General features: G+C 34.5%; 1 protein-coding gene across 4 annotated transcripts; it reads right to left on the bottom strand.

Annotated features, from left to right (window-relative positions):
* Positions 1-999: 999 nt before the first annotated feature.
* Positions 1,000-10,284, bottom strand: LOC108694741 (DNA topoisomerase 1). 4 transcript variants are annotated; one of them, XM_018204389.1, is made up of 12 exons: positions 9,553-10,284; positions 9,200-9,269; positions 7,704-8,061; positions 7,328-7,620; positions 7,102-7,229; positions 6,823-7,026; positions 6,563-6,745; positions 6,382-6,476; positions 4,459-5,432; positions 3,619-4,069; positions 3,142-3,291; positions 1,000-2,381 (listed from the first exon to the last, which is right to left on the bottom strand). In XM_018204389.1, exons 1-12 carry the CDS (start codon positions 9,592-9,594, stop codon positions 2,279-2,281), a joined length of 3,051 nt encoding a protein of 1,016 aa, XP_018059878.1. In that variant the 5' UTR covers positions 9,595-10,284; the 3' UTR covers positions 1,000-2,278. The 4 variants fall into 4 exon arrangements, with proteins under 4 accessions (XP_018059878.1, XP_018059879.1, XP_018059881.1 ...); XM_018204390.1 differs by having other exon boundaries at positions 6,563-6,730; XM_018204392.1 differs by lacking the exons at positions 6,382-6,476; positions 6,563-6,745; positions 6,823-7,026; ... (3 more) ...; positions 9,200-9,269; positions 9,553-10,284 and adding an exon at positions 5,715-5,804.
* Positions 10,285-12,435: the final 2,151 nt, after the last annotated feature.

Below are 12,435 nucleotides of genomic sequence, written 5' to 3'. Positions count from 1 at the left end.
ATGTACATATAAATTAATATTCAGTTAAATAAATTAATATTCATAATTGAATATTAATTAATTAAAAAATTAATTAATATTCATAATTGAATAAGTTGCAATGACTATAAAATAATGTATTCATATGTACAATAATTCTGGAACTTGTATAATTCTTTTATAATTGCTATCACTCTTTTTCCCTGTTCATTTTTATAAAAAAATAATCTGTAAATTAACTTCAATCTCTCGATTTAATTTATTCATCATTTTCTGATTCTTAAAATCAGATAAAAACTAAGTTAAACCGAAGTTGAAGTTAATTCACATCAGTAGAAATGAGCGTAGTAAAAGGTGGATCCGAATTAAAGGGACGAAGATTAAAAATTAGTTATAGCGCGCGAATTACAGACAATGATACTCTTTTTACTCCACTTCTGAGACACACGCCGTCGCACAATGAGATACAATTATGTAGATCACGTAAATCGGTACGCAGATCTTTTTTTCTATCCGAAAAGAATCTTGTAGGTCCCATAGATCTCCGTAAATCCGGCGCCAATTCCGTAATTTCTACAAGACGATTTTCATTCGTGCTTTAGCCTCGCAATGTAAAAAAAATTCGCGAAGAACGAAAGCAAGGGGATAGGGGTCACGACGAATAAAATTTCTCCTAGATAAATTCATATCTTACGTATTATTTAAGCACATGCGTGAGAATGTCTCGCCATTCGATCATGAAAATAAGAAACGTTATGTTTAATGCTTAACGTTATGTTTTAATGCTTATCGTCAAATGAGCATAAAATATATGTGTATGCATATATACATATAAGTACATATAATTCGTACATGTACATAATTATATACTTACATTTATTTTATATATATATATATATATATATATATTTTTGCATGAAATATATTATGAGGAATGGAAATTTTACTTTCTACTCCCACATACTATATACATATATGTATATATATGTATACATAACATACACACGTGTATGTGTGCCTAGTAACCTTTCTGCTCGGCACCGAGCAAGGTCTGCGCGAGATGTGCAAATAACGTTAAGAAATTAAAGGATACATTTTGTCGTTTATTTTTATAGCCTAGAGACATCATCTTATAAAACATAAATCGCTAAAGCGATGTAAATTCACTTAAATATATATATATTCATATATTTCGGCATTTCTTTATACTATTGAGTTTCTTGGAGGGGTGGGGGTGAGGGGATGAGGGGAGGGGGACCACGATCTGGCAAAAATTTGCTAGTTACGCTTTTTCTTTCAATTATATATCAAAAGAGGAGTGCACAATATCGAATACGTTCTACGAATACATATATGTCTTCGACATGCTGCAAAATGTAAACGTGATACTCGATGAATGACATTATCATACATTTATGAGAGAAACAAGTGCATTATGCGTGTTTATGCTCGTTAAAGGGAAATATAAAATTCATCAGCTGCCTATTCCGAGTTGGTTTCTTTCGCTTTCTTTCCCTTCCTCTTCTTCCTTCTCTTCCGTCTCTTTTTTTCTTTTCTAATATCGACACAATCGTAAACGATATCCGCGACTCACTCGTACGAATATGTCCTACATATATACAATAGCATAATTATATTTCTCGCATGCCGAAGTCGGCCATCCGATTCCTTATGCTTTTCGCAAAATTCAATCTCTGCCTCTCGTGTATGCCGTCACAAATTTGAAATCCTTTTTTTCCAAAATTTTTTTACTAGTTTCTTACGCCATAGTCAGAATGAATTTCTACCTAAACGAAATAAAAATATGTTTCTCCCTCGCACAGATCACCCGCAATTCGCGCGGCAACCATCCTTTCAATTATCATCCCTATGAATTATCACTTCTGAGTGCCTTGCACGAATCAGCACGTAGACGAACAAGCTAGCGATGTAAATAGAAAGCATTTTACCCATGGCAAAACGCGTACGATCGGTCTAAGACAAGCTCGTCAAATCCGCGTACTGCATTCAGTTAATCACTTTAAATATACCAATCGCATTGTTTAATACGCACGCGATGCACATCATCTTATAGAAAATATGTTCCCACACTCTCACATTTCTATCGCGTAAGTGTAAAAAATTTTCCATACTGTTTACACTGTTCTTTTTTTTCGTTCTCTTTATCTTACTTTAAGTCTCCTGGCTGCTCGTTAGAACGTAAAATTCACTAGATACATCGTCAGCAGGAGATGTACTCCTTTCATGGACCGATATGCATTGGTCTTGACGATGATAACGACGATGCCAATCCGCGGGGTTAAAACACATAGTCTGGACCGGCCATATCTATTGCCCACCGGAACTTATCCCTCTGAGTCTTGTTGTAGATCTTCTCGATCGGGACGTTATGCTTTTTGCACCTGGACAAACAATTTGTATAGACATATGAAAAAAGGAAATAATGAGCGAAACAAGTATTAATCATGATTGGTTCAACTTCTGTCCAGAATTTTCGGTCTCTTCGAGAAATAACGGAGTACCGAATTTTTATATTTTTTCTAGCAGTAGGGAGTTTCCTTTGCTATGGAATTGGAGCGGTCCAAAGAGCACAGTAATTGTAGAATAGCAACAAATATGAAAAGAATTGAATATGCTGCAGAGCTGTTTATGAAGTTGACTAAATTAAGTCTTCAGAAATACTTTTACAGTATTTGCAAGTCTAAATCCAATTTACAACACATTTTCAAATCTCAAATATAAATGATGTACAGAAATGACCGAGAAATTGGCAATCCTTATTGAGTGATGATTGAGTGACATAAGACTTTTATTCTGCAGCATCGTTGCTATATTGATAGAAGAAGAGTATAGAGGGAGAATACTTAGAAAAAGAAACCTGAATTGAAACCAAATAACGTATATAGTTACTTAGTATCCATTACTGAAATTCTGGAAAGAAATTGAACCATCTATTTTTCAGGAAGAAATTATTTAAGACATCATAGTACCGATCTTAGCAAAAAGAATATCAGTTATAATAAATAAAATATATAAGAACATTAAATTGCAAGAACAAATATTGTGAATATGTGAAATAAAAAAAACTGAAGAACATAAAAATAATAAAATTAAAATTTATGAAAAACGAAAAAATTAGATAAAAATATTAAATATACTTACCAAGCAACGGAAATTCTAGGATCGAGATAATTCAATTTGGAGGTACTCAGAGCGATCTCTTTATTCTCTTCTCGGTCAGTTGCTTGAACTTCCAACTTTGTTAATTGATCCTTAAATCTTTCTAGTTGTTTCTTCTTCTTTTCATATGTTCTATAAAAACATTAAGACCAATTAATTTACGCATGCGAGCTGCATGATATAAACATGAGTTGTTTACAAAGTCAGTTTTCTTAGTTAATTTACAAAGAAAAAAAAATAATTTTAAATTAGACAAAGAATTTAAATTTATCGGGCATAAAATAGTCTTTATATCTAAATACCATTTAAACTAAAATTATAAAATTTTTATGTGCAAAATTCATAATAAATAATTTAAATTATCAAACTTTATAAGTTTATTATTATTATTAATCTAAATTTCATTATCTATTATAAATTTATTTTATGTATACAAAATATAAGTAAAAGATGACGTACACTTTTTCCTTCACTGAACCGTGTTTTGCATCTCGTTTAGCGTCCTTTACTTGCTGCTCACACTCGGCTATCACTGCTTTCTTTGTGTCAATCTTTGCCTTTAGGTTCTCCATGGATTTCGCATGTGTCTTCGGTACTGAACGCTGATGATTACACAATATGGCAACGGCGCGATTGGCTCGATTGTACGAGAGAATCTTCTCTGCCTCTGTTTCGTTCGGATCAGTCAACTTATCGAGCTGCTGCTGCAGCGTCCACGATGCGTTGTAAGTTCTGAATACTTTAGCGGTTAAACCTTCCATCAGCTCGTTCAAATGTTTATTCATCACGGTAGTGTTGAGACGATCAAACAAATCGTCTCCAGGCGATTTGTTTTCCATGAAGAGCTGCAGATTCTTAAAAACGCGCTTTTCTACTGGCACCTCGTTGTAATATCGAATAGAATCTTTACCTGTGGGATTAATTCTATAGAAATCACGGAATTGAATTGTATTATAATATTAAGAAATATATAAAAAATACAACTATTTTTTAATCCTTTGGTTTCACTCTAAGAATACCCCGCTTTCTTTTTCCGATGCTTTTCCAATGTTTTTTTCATTGCTTATAATTTTTTATTAACAAACTTACATACATTTACATGGTACCATTAATATATTTTGATCTATATATTTTGATTTTAAAAATTCTTTGCAATATGTTTATTTTCATGAAAGTCATAAACAATCAAATTAAGTTGGCCGTGCTATACCCAAATGTATCATTTCAATAATGCAGCATACCAAAGGATTAATTATAAATATATATTATGTATGAAAATTGCAATAATTCAATTATTACCTAAGAAATCAAATACGACGACGTATTCCTTGCCGCCCTTCTGTTCATGCAGCTTGATATGCTCCACTCGTAATGAGCAACAACCTACAGTATCCGCCTGATCCTCATCTTTCTCATTACCGGCTCTGAGCGCCAGCCTATCAATGAAATACAGAGCAACAGCCCGTTGTCTAATGCGCATTTCCTTACTTTTCCAGTCATCTCGATACTCCGCACGAATTTTGTCAATCGACTGCGCCAGCTTCCGCGCTGTCTCGTACTTCTGCCAATCTTTCTCGCCCTTGAGCTTGCTGGATGGATTTAGCATCACGTACTTCACCTGGCCCTGAATATTCTCCGTCCAAGAAGCCAGCCATGTTACATTCGGATCGTGTCGCACCTCCTTCCATTTATGACCGGCCGGTGGTTTCGGTATATTTGAATCTTTCGAACAGTTGATGAGCACATCCTCTGGTAGAACTCGCTTCTTCAACTTGCCCATCTTAGGATGCTCACCACGGCCTCTAAACAATCCGGGCGGCTCAATCTTGAAGTTACCAATCTTTTCCTTATGGCCATCAATACTGCAGAAACCATATTCTTTTTGTATCTCCTCATTCTTCTCCTTGATCTTCAACTTTTCATCCTTAGTCATGGCTTTGCGCTCTTCACTCTTTTGCAAGAAGTACGCATGCATCTCTTTGAAGTTGCATTTGGACAAATCGGTGATTTTGGCACGCTCCGACTCAGTCATCACCTCTCGCCAGTCGTGAAAGAAGTTGTTGTTGAAAGCAAACTTTGTCGTGTAGTCATGGTCGAGCATTCGCGCATAGAAAGTTGCGACCTCCTCTGTCTCCTCGCTCAGCTTCATCTCTTTGCCGTTATAGTAAAATTTTATGTTAGGAGGTAAGGGTTCATAGGGTGGTGCAAATACTGGTCCTTTGTGTTCCAAGAAATACCATTTCGTCCCATCGCTTTTCTTCTCTTCCTCCCACCTGAATTTAACATTATGTTAAATATTAATTATAATAATTATAGAACTATGTTAATGTTTTAATTATGTTAATAAACGCAAGTTTTTATCCTTAAATTATGTTAGATAAATTATGTTAGAAATGATAGATGAAGAAATTGTATTCTCAAGATTGTAAGTCATCTCATTGTAAATCTCAAGACGAAGCCTTATGAAAGTAGAAGAAAATAAAACATATCAATTGAAATTTCGATATTAGATTCGAACGATTCAAATCAATGTGATTCATAACCTCAAATATAACCTCAAAATCGGTGGATCCATTTTTGTTTTATAAACTATGTAATTGTGATGGCCTCCAAGATTAACTAAACATCTCATTGAGAAACGAATTACTATGCTTCTTACAAGGATTGGCATTACATCCATCTATCATTCGCATCTTTCACTTGAGAATAAATATAGATTTGCGAAGAAAGTCGCTGTAAGGAAATATAGGTTACGATGCCACATGGGAATAAATGTCCAATTTTTTAGAGACTTTTATCTCTAAGAGACAAACGCTCCTATTGGACATTGAATGTATTCTTATGGAAGATTCACATTTCATTCTCCAATAGAAGGAGAATTTCTAGGGACTTACAATCATGATATCATGATTTCATTCCTAGGAATAAGATCTACTTATTGAACGTTGAAGCAGAATGAATTCCATATTAATGTCCTTTTCTATCAATGTAGATTTAACACTTCATCTTTTTCTAATTCTAAGAATTAAAAAAAGATGAAGAGTAACTAAACTAAAATTAAAATTAATCTATATTGATAGAAACGAATATCAGAACCAGAAAATGTAATTTAAATAGTGATTAAAGTTAATCTAAAATAACAAAAAATAACTAAAGTAAAAATTAAGAAAGAACTACTGCATTGATATGATTATTTGAGAGGAAAACTTTGAATGTCCATACCATTTCCAAACTTCCTGCTGCTCCTCCTCTTGTTTCTTTTTCCTCGGGCTTACTTCGCCTTCTGTTTTTACCTTTGTGGTCTTCTTCTTTGGTTTCTACAAGACAAACAGTACAAAACATACTGTTCTACGATCTACATTTCAATTAATTTGAAAGAAATGTTAATAAAAAAATTTAGTACCGGTGTATCTTCAGGCTCGGCGTCATAATCATCATCATCATCATCCGCGTGTTTTCGTTTCTTCTTCTTAGTCTTCTGGTTAGTAGCTTTCTTGGCTTTCTTACGCGTTGACAGCGGAACGTCTTCATCTTCGTCCGACTCGATTTTTCTTTTTACTCTTGACGATACCTTAGATTCCGATAACTGTATCAATATATTTAATGAAAAGGATCTAAATAATCTTCAAAAATAAAAAACAAAATTGAAAAAACAAAATTTACCAATGGTTCATCCTCTTCTTCCGAGTCATTTTCCGTCTTTATGGTCGTATTGTGGAGATCCGACAGCCTGGTGTCATTTCCATCCGTCGAATCCATACTAGCATTCTCCTTAATTGGTTCATCATCATCGTCCTCCTTAATATAAAGCGGTCGCTCACCACCGCTATCGTCATCATCATCAAATTCCGGTTGCGTCATGGGTTCCTAAAGAAAGAAATCCATATCAGTATTTCATTTTATATTTATTCTCCAAAACGTTAACCGCAAACAAAATCTTACCTCTTTTATCTCAGTCTTGATTTCTAAGTTGTAATATCCTTCACTTGAGTGATTCATCTTCACGTTCGATTCTTCCTTTACTTTGATCTCCTCCTTATCCTTCTTTTCCTTTTCCTCGCGATGTTTGGCTGCATTTGGTCACGAAAGATTAAAAAGGGAAAATAAATATTTTTTATATATATATATAAATATATATATATAAAAAAGCTTAAATATTGCTACTTACATTTGTCCTTATCATGGCGATGGCGATCTTTGTCTTTATCATGACGATGCTTATCTTTGCTGGACAAACTTTCTCTGTGCTTGTCTTTATCTTTTTCCGAGGAACGATGCTTCTCACTCGAAGAGTGAGAAGTGGAATGTCTGTCCTTTTCCGATGAGTGCTTCTTACTATCCTTGTCCTTTGAAATACTGCGGTCCTTATCCTTATCACGCGAGCTAGAGTTCAAGGAACTACTGTGTCTATGCCTATCTTTATCCTTGCTCGAGCTGTCCTTGTCCTTAGAACTGCTGTGCCTAGCAAAAATATATCGTAATCAGATAAATACCACCGTCAAAAATTATTACATAATATTTTAAAAGACACTTTTTTATTTTACCTGTCTTTATTTTTGGAGCTCGAGCTGGATTTGTGATGATGTTCTTTGTCCCTGGTTTTGTCCTTTTCCTTATCTTTGTTAGATGAACTGCTACTCTTATGTTCCTTGTCCTTACTAGACGAACTCTTTCTATCCTTGTCTTTACTATTGCTACCATCATGCTTCTCCTTATCCTTAACAGAACTGGAGCTATGTCTATGTTTGTCCTTATCCCTGTGTTCACTTTTATGATTCCTCTCCTTGTCTTTGCTCCGATCTTTATGATCCGATTTGTGAGATCGTTCTCTGTCCTTGTCTCTATGTTCTGATTTGTGTTCCCTTTTCTTGTCGAAACCATTGGACATGCCATTGATATGATCTACGAAAATGTCTAATTAAAGTTTACAATATACACATGAGATTCATCATTAATTTCAAAATAATTTTGTCTATTAAAAATTATAAGGTACATAAAGTTTAATATAATGAAACAAAATAAATGTTAATTTAATAGTATCTAAAATAATAACAAAATAAGGAATAAACTTTGAATAAAATTCAAAGTTGAAAAAAACATCTCAAGTCACCAAGATTACTCCGTTTAATCCGATTTATACCAATGTAAATTAACTTTAATCTCGGTTTGAGTAATTATTGTTAAAATAAATTGAACTGAGAATAAAGTTAATAAGAAAGTGAACCAAAGAAAGTCCATTTCTTTCCATGAAACGAAAGACCCTGATTGGCTTTTTTTTATGCTTTATGCATTGTGCATTATGCAAAGGTCTGTACTTTGGCTTTAATTCTTAGAATTGCAAGCTAAAGAATAAATTAAAATTAATCTAATATTGATGGAATCGAACCTTAGATAATTATCGTTATTTTGTTAAGCATTCTAGAATTAGATCCTCTCAATCGCTGAAAACAATGTATAATCAATAAAATATGCAAGATTAAGAACCACATAAAAATAAGAACAATAAAAAAATTAATAAAAATAAAAATAGAAAAATAGGTAAAAAATGACTAAACATATTTAAAAAATTAATTAGAATTAATAAACACGCATTTAATGAGATTTCTGACCAAAAATGTGGATAAATTTTTTCATAAAAAATTAACAATCAAAAATTCGCGCGGTTCTTTAAACCTATCGCACATGATTCATTTGTTTTGGAACTCTTTACTATTCTTTTCAAACATCGCTACCACAACGATCCTATCCCCGATCGAAGACTCGAACTTTCTCGAAGCATCCTTGAACTCTCGCTGGAAAACTCTCGAACTTTCGAGAAGATGCAAAATTCATAATTAAAGAGGTACGGGAAGGGCAACTTCCGCAGTTGCAAGATCCCTCATCCCGCCTTCAAGCGCTTCTTCCCTGGACGGATGAGACACGTGTTCAATTCCCCCTTTCCGTGATCCTCGTGAGTCCTTCGGTCGATTTTTAATTCAACTATTCGCCTCCGTTCGGTCAACACTCACACGCGTCCGAGTAAAAGAAGTAAAGTACTCACCGCTATGATTCCCGGAGACGGAGACGCCGTCGCCGCCGCCGCCGCCGCCGCTCTCCTTGGTCTTCTTTTCCTGAAACAGACAAGCGACCGTTCAGCGCGACCAGGAAGGTCAAATGCGGGCGCGCGCTTCTGTTCGACGGTATTGAAAAGCCGGGGAGCCACGAGGAGCACTCTCGCGCGCGCCTCGGGGTTCGCCCGTCCGCCACGATAGGACTTAGTCGCAGACGCCATTTTGGGACTTAGAAAATTTTCGCGTCGGGCACGATGAGAGACGACCAAGAGGCGAGAGCGCTCCCACAGGCGATTATCGCAAAAACGTGCGCCTACGTGGACGCGGAATCACGATCGCTTACCAGATCCACGTTCATCTGTGGTGTCGCCTGCTCGAGCTCCATTTTCCCGGACGCTCGGAATCTGTACACAGCGCGGGCAACGATGGACTTGCGGCGCGAGGACTACCGTGCTTCAGCTGCGCCGTCGACCAAGTGAGACACAAGAAGCTCCGAGAGCGGATGGCTGGGGCGCGAATGTACGCGTACGCACACACAGTGGATCTCCCGACGAGTGTGTTAGCGAATTCGCAAGAGACCGTGAGAAAGACGGGGAAGTAGAGAGAAAGAGAGAAGAGATAGAGAGAGAGAAAGATGGAGAGACGGCACACTTTACCCTAAGCCGTCCGCAACGCGCCCGTCTCGTCCCGCGTCCGACGAACGACTGTATTCCGTGTGCGCGTCGCGACGCCGCGCAACCAGTCTAAGTGCCAGAAACGCGCGACTGCGCATGCGCCCGTTCGCCCCGCCCCCCTCGTACTTCGCACGACGGCCAGACGCGATCCCGCGATCCCGATCGCCGAGATCGAGCCGATCCGATGTGCTCCGAACCGAGCCGAGAGTGTCATTCACCGCGGTGCGAGGTCGATTGAAACCGGTACGATTCCGCAGCAGAGTTCAATACTCGATGCGCGGAGACGATTTTGCAGGGTTGTGCCGTATATTTCGAGATTATGTTTACATGGAACTTTTACGTATTGTTACGTATTGTTTACACACATCTGTTTTTTTACGGTATATGCAATATAAAATATGAGCCCCTTAATTGACAAGGCATAAGTCCAAAATTAGGAAAAATGCATTATAGAAGTTGAAAGTATTAAGAATGTTTTATCTATCAATTTAATTTACTTTTGTTCTGTTTTTATGTTCATAAAAAATGAAAAAGCTGGAATAAATTTAAGTCCAGCTTTTTTTACGGTCACTTATTTATGATGTAAAATTGATTTTTATTTCTTATTGTAAATTATTATATATTGGATATAACAGTATAGGGAAAACTAAATTTTATGATCGTTAATACACCTGATTTTAGTATTGATAAGTTTAGTTTGAAAAATATTTAAGAAAGATGGAAGCCTGTGCAGTTGTGTAGTCTACTGCAATAATAAAGAAGCTTTGATGATTTATAGGATTATTTACACAAACGATACGCAATGTCTAGTTTATATAATTTACATCTGTTTCATGAAAACAGTACAAGCAATGTAAAATATGTAAATTATTGTAAATTATATAACAAAAAAAATTGAGTTTTACAATTATTAGTATATTATATGATAAGAAAATATAAATAAAAACATAAATGAGAGGAAAGCTTAATGCAACGATAAAGAAACAAAGTTTTGATGATGTTTACACAAATGTCACGTAAAACATAGTTTACATCTTTTTCATTGGACAATACATGCAATATTAAAATATGTAAATTATAAATTATTATAATTTGTATAACACAGTATAGAAAGAAACTAATTAAATGTTATGATTGTTATCTGACTTTAGTATTTAATAAATACATAAGCAAGATGGAAACTTAATTTACTGCAGTCTAGTACAACAATAAAGAACATAAGCTTTGATAATCTATAGATTGTTTATACAAATAATAAAAAAGGTTTTAGGTTTAAATCCATTTCCTATAAATAATACAAGTAACGTAAAATATATAAAATATTATAAATTAAATAACACAGTACAAAAAGAAGTAATTAAATTTCATAATTGTTCATATATAACTTGATACTGATAAATAAAAATATATAAGATAAAAATTTTAGTGCAATCCAGTGCAACGATAAAGAACATAAGTTTCAATGGCTGTATTCAACAGAATGTTTATTTTGCAACTGTTGGAAATTTTCTTCACACTGATATTACTTTTACATCTAGAGAAATAGTCCTGTTTCGGCAATCATAAAATGGTTGCAAAACTGTTGCGTTCTGCTGAACGCATCCATTGATTTATAGATTGTTTACACAGATGACATGTAAAACATAGCTTACATAGTTTACATTGTATAGATATGGATTATTATTTCTTACGCACAACCCTGGGATTTTATTTCGCAGCCATAAGAAGACCGGCAACAAAATGTTCTTCAAAGCGAAATTCAAAATCAGAGTATACTGATCATTGATCGATTCATTTCTCAGATTCAATTAACAGATTCTCTCTTTTCTTTTTTTTTTATAGTGGGGAAAATCTTCTCGCGAAAAATAACTCTTCCAAGAACAGGAATTGAAAAATCCCCTCGCAAAGAGAATTAATCGCCAGAGATTTCTGAAGTAAATTACAATATCGAGTTCTATCGCAACACAAGTTTATGGGGTGCAAAAAACGCGATAATTTTGAAATTATTTCATACTTTTTTGTGATTTTGCTGATTTTAAAAAAATAAGTTTATACGAGATATTTCTTGTCGACGTAACCAACTTTTTCGTTTGATTCAACTTCACGTTGGATCGAATTTCGCGAATTATTATATTGAACTATATGTTCGATTCATAGTATATAAATTATGTCTTATGAACAATTCCATCATACGTTCGATTATCAATTGCAGTTCACTTTCAAAGCATCAGCGCGAGAAAATTGTTGATTCTTTTTTATTTATATATTCGAAAGAGTGATTTTCCGCAACGCAATCATTTTTGAGAAATATAAACTAAAAGAATATTTTACGTTGGAAAAATAATATGTCATTCTCTCTCTTGCGTGATAATAATTTATAGCAATAATTGTACATAATTTTATTTTTAAATATACTGTAAATGTATTATATACAATTATAATATTATAATTATATAATAGCTAAATAATTATGATATTATAATTATATTTCAAAATTCTTAATCATATACACTGTGTATGTATCATTAAGAATTATATAATTTTCAATTTTA

The sequence above is a fragment of the Atta colombica genome, unplaced genomic scaffold (assembly GCF_001594045.1).
Source record: "Atta colombica isolate Treedump-2 unplaced genomic scaffold, Acol1.0 scaffold123, whole genome shotgun sequence".
NCBI classification, from domain to species: Eukaryota; Metazoa; Arthropoda; class Insecta; order Hymenoptera; family Formicidae; genus Atta; species Atta colombica.
Note: the sequence above shows the minus strand (reverse complement) of the source record. Positions and strands in the feature narration are given on the sequence as shown.

Coding starts and splice junctions, on each gene's coding strand:
- LOC108694741 (XM_018204389.1), bottom strand. CDS start 9,594: ATGGAGCTCGAGCAGGCGACACCACAGATGAACGTGGATCTG. Junction 8,062..9,199: donor CGTCTCCGGGAATCATAGCG/GTGAGTACTTTA, acceptor ACATTTTCGTAG/ATCATATCAATGGCATGTCC. Junction 6,746..6,822: donor AAGAAGAGGATGAACCATTG/GTAAATTTTGTT, acceptor ATATTGATACAG/TTATCGGAATCTAAGGTATC.